At 45.9% G+C, this 19,395-nt stretch overlaps 1 protein-coding gene across 2 annotated transcripts in view; it reads right to left on the minus strand.

The window, feature by feature from the left end:
* Positions 1–18,433, minus strand: part of LOC108933568 (serum response factor-like) — a 36,687-nt gene extending 18,254 nt beyond the window's left edge. For both annotated transcript variants that reach the window (XM_029259243.1, XM_029259242.1), the window contains exons 1-2: positions 17,475–18,433; positions 5,136–5,402 (exon numbers count right to left, since the gene is read on the minus strand). In XM_029259243.1, coding sequence (XP_029115076.1) covers positions 5,136–5,402; positions 17,475–18,104 — 897 coding nt within the window. In that variant the 5' untranslated portion in view covers positions 18,105–18,433. The remainder of the gene's footprint in view (positions 1–5,135; positions 5,403–17,474) is intronic.
* Between the last annotated feature and the right edge of the window lie 962 nt (positions 18,434–19,395).

The raw sequence follows: 19,395 nt of genomic DNA on the forward strand, positions 1-19,395 counted from the left end.
AATAAATCAGATCACAAGCCACCCCATTACCTAATGGGATGAAGCACTGCACACACAAGGGTTACAGAGAGAGGAACTCCACTGAGCAAATGAAGATGTGCTATTGCGTCACAGGAGCAAAGAGACCATTGAGAGTACATTAACATTTATTTAGCAGACGCTTTTCTGGAAAGTGACTTCCAATGAACTCTGTGCAGTGTTATCAGCCCGCACATCTTATTCACCGCAGTGACTTACACTACCAGATGCACTACTTACACTGGGTCACTCATCCATACATCAGTGGAACACACTCACTCTCACTATGATGAATCTGAACAGCATGTCTTTGGACTGTGGGAGGAAACCAGAGCACCTGGAGGAAACCCACACAGACACAGGGAGAACATGCAAACCCCACACAGACTGAGCGGGCTTCAAACTCACGTCCTCTCGCACCACCCAGACACTGAGACAGCAGCGTTACTCGCTGTGTCACCGTGCCACCCTCTAATGCAACAAGAAAAAGCTGTAGAACGCAAAGTACACTTGTTTTACAAAACATCTGGATCACTAATCTTCAAAGATATGTTTCCCATTTTAACTACATTTTCTTCATTTTATTTTCCAAAATTTGTCACAGAGCCAAAAAAAATTCCTGTTTCTCCACCCAACGCACCAAAATTCCAATGGCACTGCGGCAGGGAGCTTAACCGACTGATTTTATCTAGTGTAGCTATACCGAAGACTTTGCGAAAACAAAAAAAGCACTGAGGTTTGTATTTATAATGGTTTTTTGATTGGAAACTGAAAGTGACCAAATACTGACAAACGTGTTGATGAATTAGTTGCCTCCTCGTGACCGGATGTGTTGTGCCTCCAGCTGCATATGAGGCAAATAGCACTGGTGTGTGTGTGTGTGTGTGTGTATATATACACACACACACACACACACACACACACACACACACACACACACACACACAGAGCAGAACAGAGTAAACAGGTGGCTGAGGAGATGTTTATTTCCAAATGTTTTTAAGTAGACAACTTTAATGTTGCTTAAGGTTATAAAAGGTGACAAAAATATGTCCCATCCAGTGTCCAGCTTCACATCCGATATTTCCCGTAAACCGGAACGTGAACCCTCGCACTGTATGACCTGTTGAAAACAGAATAAAAGGCTTACAGACGAAGTGAACCGAGAATTACCTGACGTTTTTAACAAACCCAACACCTATCAATAAATGGATTAAACCCTATAGCCGAACTCTTACCGACTGGACCGGATGGAATTACGAACAATTTGAGCTACAAAACCAGCCTCCGTTCACACTTCTAAGGTGGGATACAAATACATTAAAGTTCCGGGATGGGTAAAAACAGAAGGAATGCATACTTTGCAGTCACGTCCACGCCACCCCGTCTAAGAAAATTGACATCTCCCAATTCACGTCGCCTTTAACCCTTGCGGGCGGCGCACCGCCGACGTGAGCCCAGGTCATTCACGGGGACGGCGCGCGTACACGTCCGTAGGGACCTTCTCCCGCTTCCCCTCCGTCTCAAGGGAGAGGAACGGCGGGGGCCACCCTCGCTCTGCATGACATGTCCAGGAGAACATGCCTGGCAAATGTTTCCGCTCCATTTGGCCCGTTCCACATCCACCCCCTCCTTCCACAGCCTAGATGTAAAACCCCCATGAGCACAGATGGGGTGGGGGGGGGGAGGAGAAAGGGTGCAGGTCTGCAAAGGCAGACAGCTGCAGCTTATAAGGAATGTGAGCGGCCCCTGGCAGGAGTGCGCGCGGGAAACCGCACCATATATGGCGACGGAGGCAGAAACTCATTTTTATCAATGAGCGGGGCTTGAGAAGGGGCCCCGTGCGCTTGTGCGCCAGCTCACGACGACTGACGCCGTCCGAGAAACCCATGTATATATAGTCGTGGTATCAAAAGCAGCCCGCCAAGTGCGGGCACGCATCCGCTGAATAAAGAGCGCGGGACGGGGCGGGGTCTTCACGGTGACGTCCGAGTTAGCGGTAAACACAGTAACCGCTTGAGCACGCCCAGGATGGGTATGCACCGGTGACAACACACACACACACACACACACACACACACACACACACACACACACACACACACACACACACACCCCCCCCCCACCTGCACGCAAGCCAACATTCGTGTCCTCAGCCAAGGATCCCCGCAGCGAGTAGTGATCCGTCAGCGTGGCTCATATAACCCTTGTCACAAAACATGTGCAGCCCATTTCTACAGTGCATGTAAGGGCGCTCGCAGGCAGAACGGCCCGTGTGTTTATTTTCCCTAACCAGGCCAGAGGAGCAGTGAAAAAAGAGGGGAGGAGGGGACTCTTCTCCATCTGGTGAATCAGGGTCAGCAAAGATTGCCCAACTAGTTCCAGAGTCCCGGGATTCTCCCATTCGACCATGTCCATGCAGGACTGCCGGAGCCACACACACACGGAGCTGGAAAGCAATGAACAAACTGAAATAACTGGCTGGTAAGTACAGGAAGAAATGGAAATTTAAAAAATTGTTTTGAAGGAGAGAATCCCAAGTGTGTGACAAATATGCACAAAGTGAATACAGAGTATGAAGGATAGTACTCCATGTCAATAACTCAAATAATACACGGGCGCGCGCGCGCACACACACACACACACACACACACACACACACACACAGGTCTAGTTTTACAACATACTCCTCTGCCAGTTAGTGGACATTCATTTACGGAAATTCATTATGCAGCGCTGAGCACACGTAGACCCATTTGCACCTGTAAGAGGGCAGTGGGCACATCTGTCCATTACTCCCCCATGCAGTGGAGAACTTTCCCCACACAGGATGTGCATTTATGGCAGGAGATGAGCCCTTTTTCTCAGTTTTTTTTTTTTTTAAAAATTGATAAAAAAAAAAGATGAATGCTTAGCAATACAGATGTCACTCAGTTTATTCGCTGGTTAAGTTCTAAAAACCTCTGATGATGCTATAATAAAATGTAAAAACATGCAATACTAACTTCAAACATTTAATGTAAAATTACTGGCAAAAAAAAAAAATTCCATAACTTACTAATCAGTGCCAAATGTCCAGGAGAGGTGGGCAGCCACTGGCACTTAGACCCTGAGAGGTTTTTTTTTTCCTTTTCTCTCTCCATTGACTTCCACTTGTGAGTTTTGTTCCTTTCCTCTGTGGCCAGTAGGTATACTTATACTTTTATACATGCATTGATAAGTTATTACTCCATTATACAGTCAATGGAGTTATTTGCCTTATGCCTTTGCTCAGCACCGCTCTGTGTCACTGTGTGAGAAGAGCACTATAAAAACACATTGAATTGATGACTAATCTTACTTAATCATTTAACTGAATAATTAAGCTTTGTAACAAGTCACTTTTAGTGACTAAATTCATCCAATCACCCACATTTTGGTGAGAGTTGGGGGTGGAACACAGTTCCCGGAAAAACAGTACATCGCAACTGGCGTTAGGTCATTGCATCCGAAAAGAGTAAAATACCCTTTTCGGCAAGAAAGCGCAAACACAAACGGTGCCTCATTTCACATATTTATCATCAGGCATCAGCAGGGGGTCTTGCGTGAGAAGGTCAACCACCTCCAAGTGGAGAAAACCCTATTTAAAGGAAAGTTACAGCACATCCTCTCCTTCAGCAAGACAGGCACATCAGAAATAATGCAAAGAGGAAATTCGCAACACAAGAGAGCTCACTGGAAAAAATAATTTAACATCTCAGTGCCATTCAACCTGTGTAACGGGCACACTAAACAATGGTTTACAAATGAGCGAAGGCAGGAGACACACACACACACACACACCTGACGTCATTGTCCGTTTATTCGGCAATCTGCTCTTTGCAGCGTGTGTGCGGGGGAAGGTAGATGGGGTTGCGGGGGGGTCATGACTGCTTTTAATAAAGCAGAGTAGAATAGAGGGAATTACCGTTTCCGTCTGATGGGCTCCATCATGGAGATATAATGGCCACGAGACGAATCCCCCGTGTTCCATCGCTCACGACCCACCGTTGTGAATAAATATTTAATTACGCAGGTCCCAGTTGCGAGGAAGAACCGAAGGGGTCCTACGCATATTCTTCAGCCTTTCACTCTCTTCCGAGTCACTTTGCGCTCGTCGGCTTAACTCCATTACATTAGAATACTGCCCACTTTCTAAATGCAACCCTAAAGGCATTATTAATAAAGCATAATACAATATCCCCATCCAAGTCATCATTACTAAATCCATTTCCATGGCTACAAGGAGAAAAAAAAAAAAAACCTTTCCATTTCAGCAGTTTCTGAAACACTCCTCAATACGCAAAGTCATAATATGACATTAACCTGCAGAATGACGCTCTTCTAGATTTCATAGTTTTCCAGGAAAAATTTCCATTTTAAGTCAAAATGCATACATCCTAACGGTCGCTCTCATCAGCGGGTAGAGCAGTGGTAAGAGCTGCCACCTTGCACCCAAACAACCTGGGATCAAATCCCACATCCTACTGCTCAATGTACTTACCCTGAAGTCATCTATACAAGAGTAAACCACCGTAAGTCATTTTGGAGCAGCAAAGTATCAGCTACGTGAATAAATAATTGGTTTAAGTATAAAATCAAATGTAATACTATTATATTGGAAGTGAAACAAGTATACATGTGTTCTTTCCGTGGAAGCTGTTTTGTCAGGGATATTCACAGCAAAACATTTAACACCCCTTCCATAAAATATTTCCCCACTTTCACTGGATTCCTTCACCTGTTCCTTTTCGATCTTGGAGGGGAGGAGAAGAAAAAAAAAAAAAAACCCCCCACACACACACACCTTTTGAAGTGGGTGGACTTGATCATGAAATCATACAAATGAGACCTTTAAAGTAAAACGAAATAACAGACTTTCAAACATGACCAACACAGCTGATGACCAGGAGGAACACGCAAACCGAGCACAAAGAGCACACCACCTTCCAGACAACAAAGATGCACCGCTCCAGTGACTGACACACACACACACACACACACACACACACACACACACACAGTACCCCTTCCACATTCATACGTTTTACATGTGTGCTTCCAAGAAGAGAGTCGGGCTCAAACTTATTCTCGCTCACCTTGCTCTCCGTGCAGCTGTCCGATTCGGACACCTGGTAGGTGAGGTCGGTCTCCTCGAATCCCGTGGCGCTCATGCGCTGGTCGCTCGAGGGGTCCGAGCGCGGCGGCGAGTCCGGGGAGTTCAGGCACGTCTGGATGAGGGCCTTGCCCGTCTCGCTCGTGATCATGGGCTGCAGCTTGCGCGTAGCAAACGTGTACACGTGGCCCGTCTCGCTGGCGACCAGCAGCAGCACCTGAGTGCCCGTCAGCGTGGACAGCTCATAGGCCTGTCACAGCACCATCAACAGGGCAGGAGGAGGAAGACAGACACACACACATTAGCACTCAAACCAGCTACCAGTCTACATTAAACAACCCTACTGGATCACTGTGTTAGTGCAGAAAAGGTGTTTCAAAGCCACAGCAGAAAATGAGTGTCTCAGTCCTCAGGCAAGCTATACCAGAGAGGGAACCCTTCCAGAACATTCCATCAACTGACAACAGCTCCTGTACATTAACAGTCAACTGTCCTGCTGGCAGCAGATCAATTCTTTTATTGGACTTAGAGTAAATTCATGCCATCGATGACAACATTTTCTTTGAGTCATCTGAATATTGTACAAGGCACAATGAAGGTAAAAGACAAGCTGTATGTGTGCGTAACCTGTGTGAGCAGGGGGATCGTTCTCAGGTGCACTCATTTACATATATCCATTTGGCAGAAGCATTCCTCCAAAGCTACGCGCAAAAGGAGGAGTAAACATTTTGCAGCAGAGAGAGGTACACACCAGTGGCAACCCAGGTACCATTTCACCAAATTGTGAAGCCACACTATTTAGGTGACCCACACTGCAGGTAGTCCTCAAATTAAGGCGGAGTTCAGTTCCAACGGCCTCAGCGCAAGTTGCCTGTCATAAGTCACAAATCCCCTTATGCTGTATTATATGAACCATCATGATGATTACGATGTTTTCAGGGGCAGCTGGTAGCACTGTGGTTAGAACGGCTGCCTTTGGACCTAACGGTCATATGTTTGAATCCCACCTCCAGCTGTAGTACCCCTGAGCAAGGTACTTACCCCAAAAATTGCTCCAGTAAAATTACCCAACTGTACAAATGGGCAAATAATTGTAAGTTATTTCAGAGAAAAATCACCAGCTGAATGAATAAATGAATGAATGTGGCGCTGAGTCGACCCTGACCAACAGCGATCACTCATGTGGCTTACAAGGCAAGACAGGAACGGGTGGTCTGGAACGCTGGTGCCTTCTGTGTGTGTCTAGGAAAAGCAAACATGGGGAGAAACATGCAGACCCCCCCCCCCCCCCCCAAGTAGGACTCTAACCCCAGACGCTTTTGTGGCCACCTCTGTAGTTGGAGCGTTTGTCCACCCATGGCGTAAACACAGACACGCTTCCTGGGTCGTATGCCAGTGTGGACACCGATATACAGAACACACATCTCGCCAATGTTTTGTGTTCATTCAAAGGGCTTCGTTTCATACAAAGCGCATGGTTTTTCATTAAACATTCAGTGCCATCTGTCACTCATTTCTGAAAACATGATGCACATAAATACATCCATTCTGATGGAATGTTATTCTTGTGATCTGTGCATCAGTGATGTCTGCATTTGCTTTTAGCAGTTATGTCTCCCAACTAATAAAAACGGAACTCCAATGACTGACAGGTGCCCTGTTCAGCCATGAAATGTTTGACTTCTAGCTAATACAGCAATAAGGTGGTAAATAAAGTAGAACACAGTACTCCAGGAAAGTCAGAAGTGCCCAAAGTTTTTAAAACGGTACATAATCGGTCCTGAAATATAATTAATGTTGATCTCAGTTTTCGCAGTTCGAGAACAAAATGCTCGGTAAAAGATTTATCAGCCCACCCTTCTCACACTTCCATAGTGAAAGGATCCAAACTGGTGTGTCACTTTCAAGAAGTGAAGTCACTACCCAACGGCAATGGTCTTCTGCAGTCACAACATGTCTCTTGAGCTTTATTCCTAGGGTAACTTCAGCACTTGTACAGAACCTACAAGACCATGTCCGACATGGATCGGTCAGCAAGGATCTCACCGGTGCATCGGCAGCATGGCACATACAACCGGAGTCTCACAGTGCTTGGGCTGCAAGACTGCGTATATGTTCCATCCCTACTCAATGTGCGCAGGGTTTACATGCTCTGCCATTGGCCTGCATGAGTTTTCTCTGGTTTCCTCTCAGTCCAAAGACATGCTTCAGGTCAAATGATGACTGAACAGCCCACAGTGTGTGATGTGTTACACTGGTCTGATGTCTAGGGATGAATGACTTGGGAGTTTAGTGTGGTATATCTAACATTGTCTGGGGACCCGCTGGTGCAGCAGGTGTGGCCGGGGCCTGCTCTCGGGTGGGTCTGGGGTTGAGTCCTGCTTGGGGTGCCTTGCGGCAGACTGGCGTGCCGTCTGGGGTGTGTCCCCTCCCCCTCCAGCCTTGTGCCCTGTGTTGCTGGGTTAGGCTCTGGCTCACCGCGACCCTGCTCAGGACAAGCAGTTTCGGACAGTGCGTGCACGATGCCTAACATTGTAAGTCACCTGGGATACAAGCATCAGATAAATACTACTTTAGAGTCACCAAGCAGCTTTGGAGAATAAACGTCAACGCATCACAGCGCTCAGCTGTCGAAAGGCACGCGAAACCCCGATTCAGTCCTCGTAAATGTGAAGAAATGCCTTGTAAGACAATGAAAGGGTGATGAATGAAGCTCCTTGTACGGTCCAATTCTCGTAACTCGAACGGGCGTCTCTCGGCGTATGACTGTTTTAATATCAATACATTTCAGACGCATTCAGCAATAAAAGAGCTGCTACGCGAGCAGCTTCCTTCCACCGTAAAGTGGCGTGCATCTACCGCGCAGCTGAAAAGTACTCGCACCGCACACACATTTGTGTTGGAGCTGAATAAACACTCCCAAACCGCGGTTGTGAACGAGCGGTCAGGAGAATTGCGCGGCGCTGATGTAATAATGCGATGAACGGTGACCCTCGTTGAACTGCGGTTGGTTTGTTAGTTTTGGAAAGCTCCCAAAATCCACTCTATTCCTCACAAGGCAAATCGTACCCTCTGGTTGAAGAATTCGACCGTTACTGCTATCAAACTGACCACTTCGACTTCAGGAAAAAGGGCCCGGCTTCTGTCTCAATTGTTTAAAGGAGAAATTAACTTTTTAAAACCAAAAAAAAAAAAAAAAAAAACAACAATTTATGAGATCAAATCACTTCACAACCACTTTACAAAACAGAAACAGGTCATCACAATAAGAAAAAAAAAAAAAAAAAAAAACCATAATCTTACTAGTGATACCCATCTATGCTAAATGGAAACCACAAACTGACAACCGCCACTTAATAGAAGCATAACTGCCATACAGTAAGAAAAAGTTATTCATTCATTTTTTTTCCCTACATAGTTCTATGTTATAGGTGCTCTGAAGCAGCCTGGGCACAGTTATGAAAATAAAACTGACCGCAATGCAGTTAGAACAACACCTCTGTACACATGACTCCGGGAGAGACCCCCGACAGAAATCCTGCGTCCACTGGAGAGGACAGCAGCACCACAGGTAGGGAGAGAGCTCACCTGCAGCCCACAAGGAGGACAAGACGCTCCGCGTGGATCAGAGGAGACCGATCGTCCGGCCCAGCAATTCACCGAGCGAAGAGCAACATGAGCCATAAAGGAGAGGAGTACAGCTCGCCGACCTGGGAAGCGTTTACGCCATACAGGCGGGACAGACTGTGCTTCCGGCTCGTCTAAGGCAGGCCGCGTTCCACGGCACGTTACTTAGTATGGCCAAACAGATTGGAAATTAAAGGAGTGCAGTCACCGCACGGTTAAGGTCCGATGCGGCTGAAGGCAGCGCGCTTTACGTTCGCCAACGCTCCCTTTAGGGACTGGGTACGTTTTCGCTAATGCTCGCGTCTACAGCCGAACCCGCTTGACCTATGAGTAATACTGACCTCTGTGCAGCTCGTACACGTGCACTGATTGCAGGTCTACAATGACTAAATATCCATATTCTATCACTCTTTACAAAGAGCTAAAAAAAATACATTGTAAAGCTCCTCATCGTATGTTCTACAACATATAGCATCATGAACCAACATAAGCAATTATACATTTTAAAATATTCCAGTTTATTTGTTTCGCAATCATCATGCTCATACTTACAGTAAATGGTAATAGGTCATTTGAAAAAAAAAAATTCTACTAAAATAACCATATATGGTTGGGTATGCCCCCCATTAGTACCATTATCAGACAAGTGGCTACCAGCTGCATTTCAGTCCCTGATCTGATGTTACTGTATGCTCCAAATACAACACATCTTATCTAGTCCAATCAATCAATCACTACAGGAATATCTGTCGTTATAAATACCTCATTTGTTGGTATTACTTCAGCCAAAATGGAGCACACAGGTGAGAGGACGTGACCAGGATTGCAGCCACCTAACCCCACTGCAGAGGGTATAAGGCACCTATGTGGAGGAGGTTTGGTTACGCAGGTGGACCTGCTGCTCAGGCAAAAGATGCAGCTGTGCAACAGAGTTTTTAAAAAAAAAAAAAAACCAGTATGCATATAGTAATGAAAAAAAAACTGAAGACAGTGCATTTATGATTCTGCAGATGGGGTTCCGCTGCAATGAGCAAGTCAACTTCATAAGTAGAAAATCCCCTTACGCTACATGGAACCATAAGGATATATTAAAAGAATAAAACTCACATAGCAGGGTTTTGTTAGCATTAACTAAATTGTAAAGTTAATGGGAAAAGTATAGAATGTAAATGCCATGCATTACGTTTTGTAGCAACACTATTTTCAATTTCAAAACCTTCCTTTGTTTCCAGCACCACCAGAACTTACTTTTTCCCTTGCTAGCCATTTTACAAATAAAGTCGTTCGAAAGGAATGACAAGCAAAAGTTTTGACTTTGACAACACAGCGCCTCACGCAGCACAACCAGCCGATGCCACCGCGCGGTAGACCGAGCGGTCGCCGTTACCCATTATGACCAAACGCCGGGACTTGAAAACGATGCAGTACGGTTAACGGGACCGCCATCGTAAGTTGCATATGTCGTAACTCAAAGACCGCCTGCATCCCATCGGCCGAGGCCTCCAAGGGCCACGCGGAGGTGAGCGCCGGCCAGCGGCCGACTGCTTGAGCAGCCACGTGCCGGCAGAAAGGGTGGACGTTCGATCGTGAGAAACAGCTGAAGAGATACCACTGGTGTGACGGTTGCCAAGGTGATGCTGAAAAATCGCAGCCGAATCAACGGCCTTGGTCACACATAATCCAAGCAACCTTGTGCGTTGTGACCGCTGTTGGAAGCGCCGCTTCCCGAAAGGCTGCGCCACAATGCATAAAAACTGCGGGCAAACTTGTCGCGGGGTGTCCTCTCTCAGCTTATCGGCAGGTGAAAGACTAACGGAGGAAAACGGGAACCATCCGGACTGCGCACACCGCCGAGAGAGAAGTGCCTTTGTACCCCTTTGTAGCCACACAAGGTCTTCACCTGACCATTTGTCCCCTTTGAAATCAGGGTTAAAGTAACCGACGGTCAGATGTGAAGGTATCCTTTGCACAGCTACCCAAACAGGAAAATGGCACACACTCGTGCTTGAGAAAAACAAAACGCAGTTAAGAATATAAACTCAGCGGTGAAGGGAACTTTACAGACGTTTACAGAAACAACCCAGCAAACAGAACTACATGTCTATCGTTACACCCTGATTGCAAACTGAAAGTGACCACACGCTGGCAAACACGTTAAAGCGAATCGGTTCCATACTCGTCGACAGTTTTGTTCTCTTCAGCGGCCAAAAAAAAAAAAAAAAAAAAAAAAAAACCCACATTGTCAGTATTTTAAAAGGTTAAACATAATTTGTGCTCTATCACATGCCTATGTCACCTGAGGTGCAGCAAGAACATGGTACCGTCTTTCATAAAGCACAACACATCACTTCGAACAGAAGGTTGGGAAGATTATGCTCCCCCCCAGTCATTTAAAAGCAAACAATTTTAAATGTCAACTTAAAATAATAAAACTCGAGCAAAATAAAAACGAGCATCTCATCCAGCACGATAACAGAAGAGAGGCACACAGACCCTGCCTTATATGATCTCTTGATGAAAGAGGAACAAAAATGTCCATTTCTATAGCTTCCCCCCCACATAATCAACGATTAAAAAAGGGATGATGCTGTATTAAGCTTTTTTTTTTTTTGACTTGGTGGCTAGACTTTCAAACAATTCCAGTTACAGACTTCAGTTCCTTTTATCTTTGTAAGAAGCATATTTGTTTGTTCAACTACTGTAATCTGCAAGACAGAAAAGGATCCTGAGCAACACTGAGGGTTAAGAAGTCAGACACCAGGGGACTTTTTGCTCAAAAGCAAGACACCGACAGAAGACGAGCTGCATACGGAAAGGAAACAAAGGGCCTTTTCCACACCGGGACTTCTCATAAAAGAGAAGCACAAGTCCAGGGTCGATGGGGTCCCTCAACCACACGAGAGCAGGCGACTCCAACATACCGAGCGGCTCTCCAAGCCACTCTGGCACCCGCCAGTCCGTCATCCGGATGCCGAGCGAAACTGTTCGCAAGGCACGGCGGCGTGGCTTCCGCCTGGAAATTAATTAGCAGCAGCCGAGGTTAATTAAGAAGATCCGAAGGACCATCTGCTCAGACACATCCAACCCCATTACTAACACTCCCCCCAGGGCGTAATAAATTAATAAATATAAAGGGCGGCTTGAGAAACTGCTGCGTGGCTCTTGGAATCGTGTTTGAGACGGTTGTCGGTTCCGGTAAGACCGAGACAGGTAAAGGACTGCCGAGTTTTTATGCATGCATACATTCATTCATAAACACAGCGCACCGTGTGCCGAACAAGGTGGATTGAAATGCATTCAGCAGAGTGGGTCACATCCCGAGAAATTCCATCAGCAAAGGTGGGTGGACGCAACAAGGGAAAGACACCAGCAGCTGACAAGGGTCAAATAAGGCCGCACAAGCTTTTATAGAACAATGACTTGATCCATGTTTACCACACTCCCCCCACCGCACCCCAATCATTTTATACATTTTTCATTGTTTCCGCATTACCGCAATGGCAGCCCCAGCTGTCTTCAGCTCCTCGGGTCTTCTCGTAAAAGGACGGCGCTGTCAGTTTCACAACCAGCCCACGTTCAACACCACATGCATGACACTGCACTTCTTACTTCACCAGAAAATGAAAAGAAGCGCAACTATCACCACTTCTGTTCAATTACAACTTATTTACTGCATTACAGAAACCGCACAAACTCAGATTTATGATATCTTTCTATTTTCAAAACGCGAACACTCATTTTTTGCTACACAATGAGTTTCAGTGTTAAAGTGTAGGTTTACATAGGAGTTCAATGTTTATCAGGAGCTCTCATAACTCTGAGGAGAAACCGAGTGACTAAAAATTTACTTGCGACGTAATTTCTGCAGGCTTGAATCTCAGTAACGTGGGCCACCAGCTGGAGTAGTGTTCAGAGCTGCTGCCTCTCAATTAAAGGACCCAGGTTCGAATCTCCCACCCTGCTGTAGTACTCACGATCTCTGTACTTTCCATACATTACCACAGTAAAAGTTACCCCACTTTGTAAATAATTCAGTATTGTAGTGCACTAACCTAACATTTGGCAGTCTCTTTGGAGATTACCATTGGACAAATTAATTCTATTCCTACCTGAAATGCAAAACACATTTTGTCAATCCTTTTGTGCTGAAAAATGTAAGGAAACGTCACTAATAAAGGTGTTCCAAAATACCGAAAGACAGTTCTGCTCATTCAAGAGCGATTGCAGTTGTGAGGAATGAGACACTGGTGAATGGAGGAGTAAGAGTACACAAAGCCGAAGAGATGTTACAGTGACATTCAGGCTTCTTGTGAACACAAACAGCTGTGCTGCTTGTGCCAAAGGATGTTGATATTTTGGTGTTAAACTAAACTATTTCTAATGTATGAACACACTGATTCCTGTTTTTCTTGCCATAAAAAATGCACATGTAGTCTGCTAATGAAACTGATATTCAGGTAGTTCGACACTGATGTTGCAGTCCATTGGATGGCACAATAGCACAGTGAGTAGCGCTGCTGTCTCACAGCACCTGGGTGGTACGAAAGGACGTGGGTTTGATCCACACTCAGACTGTGTGGAGTTTGCTTGTTCTCCCCGTGTCTGCATGGGTTTCCTCCGGGTGCTCCGGTTTCCTCCCACAGTCCAAAGACATGTGGTTCAGCTTCCCCCACAGTGTGTGAGTGACACAGAGAGAGTGTGTTTCACTGATGAATGGATGAGTGACCCAGTGTAAGCAGTGTATCTAGCAGCATAAGTCACCTTGGTGAATAATGTGTGGGCTGATAACACTACATAGAATCCATTCTAAGTCACTTTGAAGAAGTGTCTGCTAAATGAATAAATGTGGGTACTGCCCTTAACTTACATCTGTTAATACAGTACTACGTTTACAATCACCCAATTGTAACTTCGTAGATCAAACCTCAGCATTACAATCAATGAAAGCTCGATGCAATTGGCCTTAAACCACAGAAAGCTAAAAAGAAATTTCAATTCTTTGTAAAGAACATTTATTCTATTTTTATTAACCATTTCTTCTATGAAAGTACAGTGTGTTCCAGAGTCTGGCTTGGAAACAGAGGATGTGAGGCAGAGGACAGAGCGCATGAGACACCAACTTATCAACCTTTTTCTTTTTTTTTTTGAAAAACATGAAGCTACGTAACCCATTTTGCCATTTTAACATAGACAATCTCAAACTCCTATTCAAGGTGTTGGGTTCTACTTTCTTCGTGCAAGACAGCTGTACACCGGAAAATACTGGAGTATTTTCTGGGGCACAGAAAGGAAACTACAAGTATAATGGAAGATCACGTGAGGAGAACATGTTGAAAAGCGATTGACCTTATACTCAAATACTTGTAACACAATGACCCAGTTCACTGCTAATTACTAGATTTCCAGACCAGCAATTTTGGAAACAGTCAAGTGAGAGGTTTATTTTCTACTTGACCCTTAGCATCTGCACGACCTGAACTCGGGGGCTACGAGGTAAAGACCTGAAAGCCAACGTTGACCTGAACCAAGTTGCTAAGAGACTGCAACAAGACAAAACAAAAAGCAAAGAAAAAAATTCTTTCAGTTGCAAATAGATAAAAAGGCTTAGTTTAATGAGTGGAGGTATACACCTCCAAACAGTGTAAAAGGAAAAGGACGAGTCTACACCAGTCTTCGAACAGCGAGCAGAGCAATGGGGAGTATGGACAACAGCTGTACCTTCACCTATTGCTCAAAAGAAGAGGACAGCTACATTTCCTGTCCCAAACAGATGACACAGTCAATGGCACTGTGTTTTCAAGGCATGCATACAGAGCTTTTCATACACTTCACTTGTGAGCCACAAGGCAAAGGCAGAAAAACATGCAAAGGCCAAATGCAGGTTCAGGAGGGCTCTTCTGAAGACTAGCTTCAAGTAAAAGTTATCATTCCGTGTTTGACTTAATCTCCCCTTTTTGTTCCCTCCGAAATAAATGTCAACATATCAAACCCAAACAACGCCATGGAAGACACAGAAGTCCACTGTACATGCAGGGAACAGGTCACACTGAAAGGTAAGGCAGCAACCTTTCTGTTGCAAGGAAGAATCATGAATACAGAAAATGAAAAAAATTTACTCATTTAAATTGGTGCTAAGTGAGTTTTAGTTGACTTCCAATGAGTTACCCATTTACACAGTTGAGAAACTTTTAGTTGAGGAATTTTAAGGAAAGTACCTAGTTTACCCTGCGAGTTTCACTGCAGTGGGTGGTATTCAAACCTGCAACCTCCAAATCTAAAGCGGTAGTACTAACCACTACACCTTCTGTCCTTAAAACAATGTGTAACACAACAGAGTGGTTAGAGCTGCTACCTTTGGACCCAAAGTTTGCAGGTCCAAGTCTCTGCTCTATCTATAGTACCATTAGGCAAGGTACTTACCACCTTAAAATTGCTCCAATTAAATTACCCAGCAGTATAAATGGGTAAATAATTCTAAACAGCTTAACACTAAGTTGCTCTGGAGAACAGCATCAGGTAAATGAATAAAATATATGAAGCTAAAATTTCAGTGGTAGAGGATTCTTGTCAAACCCTTGAACAGAAGCATTTGTACTGATAGTACATTTTATACTGTACAGTTTTGCTGATTTTTCTAAAAAAAAAGTGTAGAAGACACTGCATTGCTTCATTTTACACAAAAATATTCTATTTTAGCTTTACATCTATATGTAAACCATGCTGCTCAGCATGCAGGGGATAAGCTGTTTACATTTCATGTAAATGACCTGGCCTGTGTCTACAGATATGGCACCAACAGCTACATTTTGTATCCTGTGCTGGACAGTGGCACCAAAGGCAAAGTTCAATTCCTGAAAAAACTTTCTCTGGTCTTAACAGAGAAGTTCTGACCATTTGAAACCTAATTTTAATCGATGCAGAAAATATGACTACTACTTTTTAAGAACACAAAAGTGTTTCTAGGGCAGGAGTGCAGTGCAGTGGTTGGAACTGCTGCTTGCGGACTGAGCGAGAGGTTGCAAGTTCAAATCTCACCTCTTATTGTACTACCACAGAGCAAGGTAATCACTCTGAATTGCTCCTGTAAAAATTACCTCATTGTATAAATGGGTAAATCTTTCTAAGTTGCTTTGGAGAAAAGCAGCCAAACAAATTACATAAATTAATTTGCACTCGAAACCCAAAACAAAGGAGGACATAACTAGCTGGGTCAAAAGGACTAATCTAAGTAAGAAATGAATTAACAGTTTCTTGCAACCAAAATTCAGACTAACGCAGCTTTCCGTGTCCCACGTTTACTACAGGAAATTTTTTAGACTCATCCAAACCACCAGTTCAGGCCCCCTACACCTTAAGCTGTTTCAGAAGTCTCTTCAGAAGCCGTTTTGTTAACTTTCCTACGAAGCATAACGAGTGCAAGTCGTCGATGAGAAGCATGGCATCTGCATACATCTACCCAGTGACTTCCTGAAGAACCGCACGTTTCGGGCCGAACGGGCAGCGCACGGAAGACCACCGTACAAGCCGAAGGGGGCATCGCTCGAGTAGAACGCCTCAAAAAGAGCCGTGCGGGCTGACAGAAGGTCGAGTCGGCCTGCACGCTGCCCCAAGCGCAACTTGAGGTCTCCCGCTCAGAGGACGACAAGCACCAGGGTTTACCCTGGAACGACTCCTTAAGGTGCACTGCTGAAGCAGTGGCCGTGAGCCGAGGATGGTTGAGCTCCATCGGAAAGCTCCACGAGCTTCGTCACCTAAGCTAAGGGTACGTGAACAAACACCCTCGGTATCAGATGAAAACTGAAGAAGGTTTAAATCTTGCGAACAATCAGTAACAAGTGGTTTGGGGAACAAGTGGTTTTAGCAGCATTTACGATTAAACAACCACTACTATCCAGCACACACACGTCAGTGTAACTACACTGTAAATGAAGGTCAATACATGTCAGTTGCTCCAGACCACCGGTTACTGGTGGCGGTGGGGCGCAAATGAGTGTGTAGGACACCCATTTGTCACACAGCGGGGTTCATCATTCTGTCCATGATAAAGTTTACTGTCCGACACTGTCAGGTGAAGTCCTGTCAGGTAGGCTGTCCGATTACCATTCTTACGTCTACCTGTGACTGTGTGTGTGTGGTACTACAGCCTCAGCGACGCCTCTTTCTCCCCATATCATGATAATCATTATCATTCTGGCCGCAACACCTCCACTGAAAGGGTCATAGCGACCGGGTCGCGAGCGCCGCACGCGCGAAGTACGCAGCCGCCCCCCGCCCCCGAGCTGGCGCGTGCCAGACACTATAAACACTCGGCTGCCGCGCGCTCAACACACAGCCCTACCACGGTAACCACCTCGTTCTTTGTGAAACAGTGAAAGTGACAGGTAGATCGCGGAGCCCGCTACAGGTGCCGAGTGTGTGTGTGAGAAACAGAGGAAAAGCTCGTGCGTGTGCACTGACAGAGAACGGCTTATAAGTTATCAACCTGTTGAATGAACTTCTCCTGCGAGTCCTGATTCTGCTAAAATTCAAAATGCCCGGAGGTACCACTCAACAAATGCAATGGCACACACCGGCGGCGGTTATAACAGACACACACGGCATCTGTGTGTGTGTGTATACGCTGCTCTTTTTGCCACGTTTGGAGATCGGGGGGGGGGCAGCAGCAGCAGCCATCCCGGTCCCCGGACGGACTCACCTTCTTCATGATGCCCGTCTTCCTCTTGCTGAACGTGGTATACCTCCGCAGCTTGTTGTCGATAAACGCCATCTCGATCTTCACCCGTCCGCGCGTCTTCTTTCCGGGCTTCGCTCCCGCGACCCCTGCGGCGGCCCCGGCGAAGCTCCCGGGGGGAAGCCCGAGCTCGGAGCCCGCTGCCGCCGCCACCGCCGCCTCCATGTCCGCTCTCTCTCGCTTCACGCCCCTCCTCACATCCGCCGACGAACTGATGGGGTCGTCATCCTCCCCCAGGTCTGAGTCGGGCTCCGAGCCGCTGCACCCCCCCTGGCTCACGGTCTCTCGGTCGGTTTCGTAGCGGCTCCCGCACGGAAGGCTCATTGCTCCGATTCCCACAGCCGCACCGGCGCCCTGCAAGCTGCCCAGCGCAGCCGCCCCGTTGCCCTGGCGCGCCCCCGGCCGGGACCCCACTCCTCCCGCACCGTTCCCCCCCAACATCGCTGCCCCGTCCGCGGGCCGCGCTGCCACCTCGATTAACCCTCTCCTGGCCAAGCCGGAGCCGGAGCCCGAACGAAGCCCTGCGGCGCTGCTCTCCCTGGCGCCCGTGGAGCCGTTCCCAGTGTGCGCCGACCCGGCCTGGCTCGGTAGCATGTTCGGCTGACAGCCCGTGCCGCTCACAGACCAGCTGGCCGCTGGTGCTGCTCTATTAGGGAAATACAGCACCGAGCGCGCACGTACGTACGTACAGAGGCACGCAGCAACAGCAAGAACAGCACCGGCGATTCGGGCGATGTTTAAAAACACAGCGCAGTGTTTGCTTTTCCCGGAACTATTGAAATAAGTTGTAAAAGATGCCGCGACCCCACACACCACTACACTTGGCTCCAACACACTCAACCTCCTCTGTTTCCAAAAGTGGCCGCACTCGCTCCAAAAGGAAAACGCAGACGACGCGCTTTTGATCACTCCGCAATGACAAGTAGTGCGCCACCAAAACACTTCTTACGTACGCTAGTTTTCGTTTACGATTACGCTGGTTCTACTTCTTTGAGTAAAGTATATTTATAATTCAACGTCGCATTGCACGCGCAATAAAACACTCTTTTTCTCCTGAAATAAGCGAGCACGGCGTAATGAATTCCCGACTTCGAGATCTACTTTCCTCCATATAAAGAGATACAATGTTTCCTTTTATGGCGTTCTCTCTCCTTATATGGTGAGTCATTGCATCGCTTTCTCGTTGGTTGTTGAAGCTGTGAGCCGCACAGCCATTGGTTAAACGTCCAAGCTTATTATAATAAATACCAAAATGGTTGCGCTCACGAGACGTCATCGAAAGAAGGCGGTTGCTGGGTTTTTTTTTTTTTTTTTTTTTTTTTTAAAAAAAGAAAAAAAAAAAGAGTGGAAGTGGTCACGTTACATATGTATGTAACTAGGGTTTATATGAAATAATTAACTGTTTTGTTTCAGTATTATTATCATTTAATGTGCTACAAATCATGTTCTATGCGAATAATTCCCACATTTGCTCACACTGAAGGCATTAGTCTATTGATTAGTTCAAACATGTACAAAAGGCTAGTGTATGTAGGTATGCATCTGCTAATAGAAAACACAAGTAACAGCACTATTCAGTTAAAAAGTAATAATACTTTATATATAAGTCACTTAAATGTTGTTTTAAAAACATATAGCCCTGCTGTTGTGCAGTGTGGCACTGCTGCCTTGGACATGGGTTTGATTATGCACTTATGATGAAAAATTTGCAGGTCCCATTCTCACGTTTGTGTTGTATTCCTCTCGTCCAAAGCCATGGGTGTCATCTATTGGTCATTTTAAATTGTATGTAATGCGTGTATCTTTACATTTGTTCATTTAGCTGACACTTTTCTCCAAAGCAACAACTTACAATTCTTTGTCCATTTGTACAGTTGGGTAATTT

Source organism: Scleropages formosus, chromosome 16 (genome assembly GCF_900964775.1).
Source record: "Scleropages formosus chromosome 16, fSclFor1.1, whole genome shotgun sequence".
Lineage (NCBI taxonomy): Eukaryota > Metazoa > Chordata > Actinopteri > Osteoglossiformes > Osteoglossidae > Scleropages > Scleropages formosus.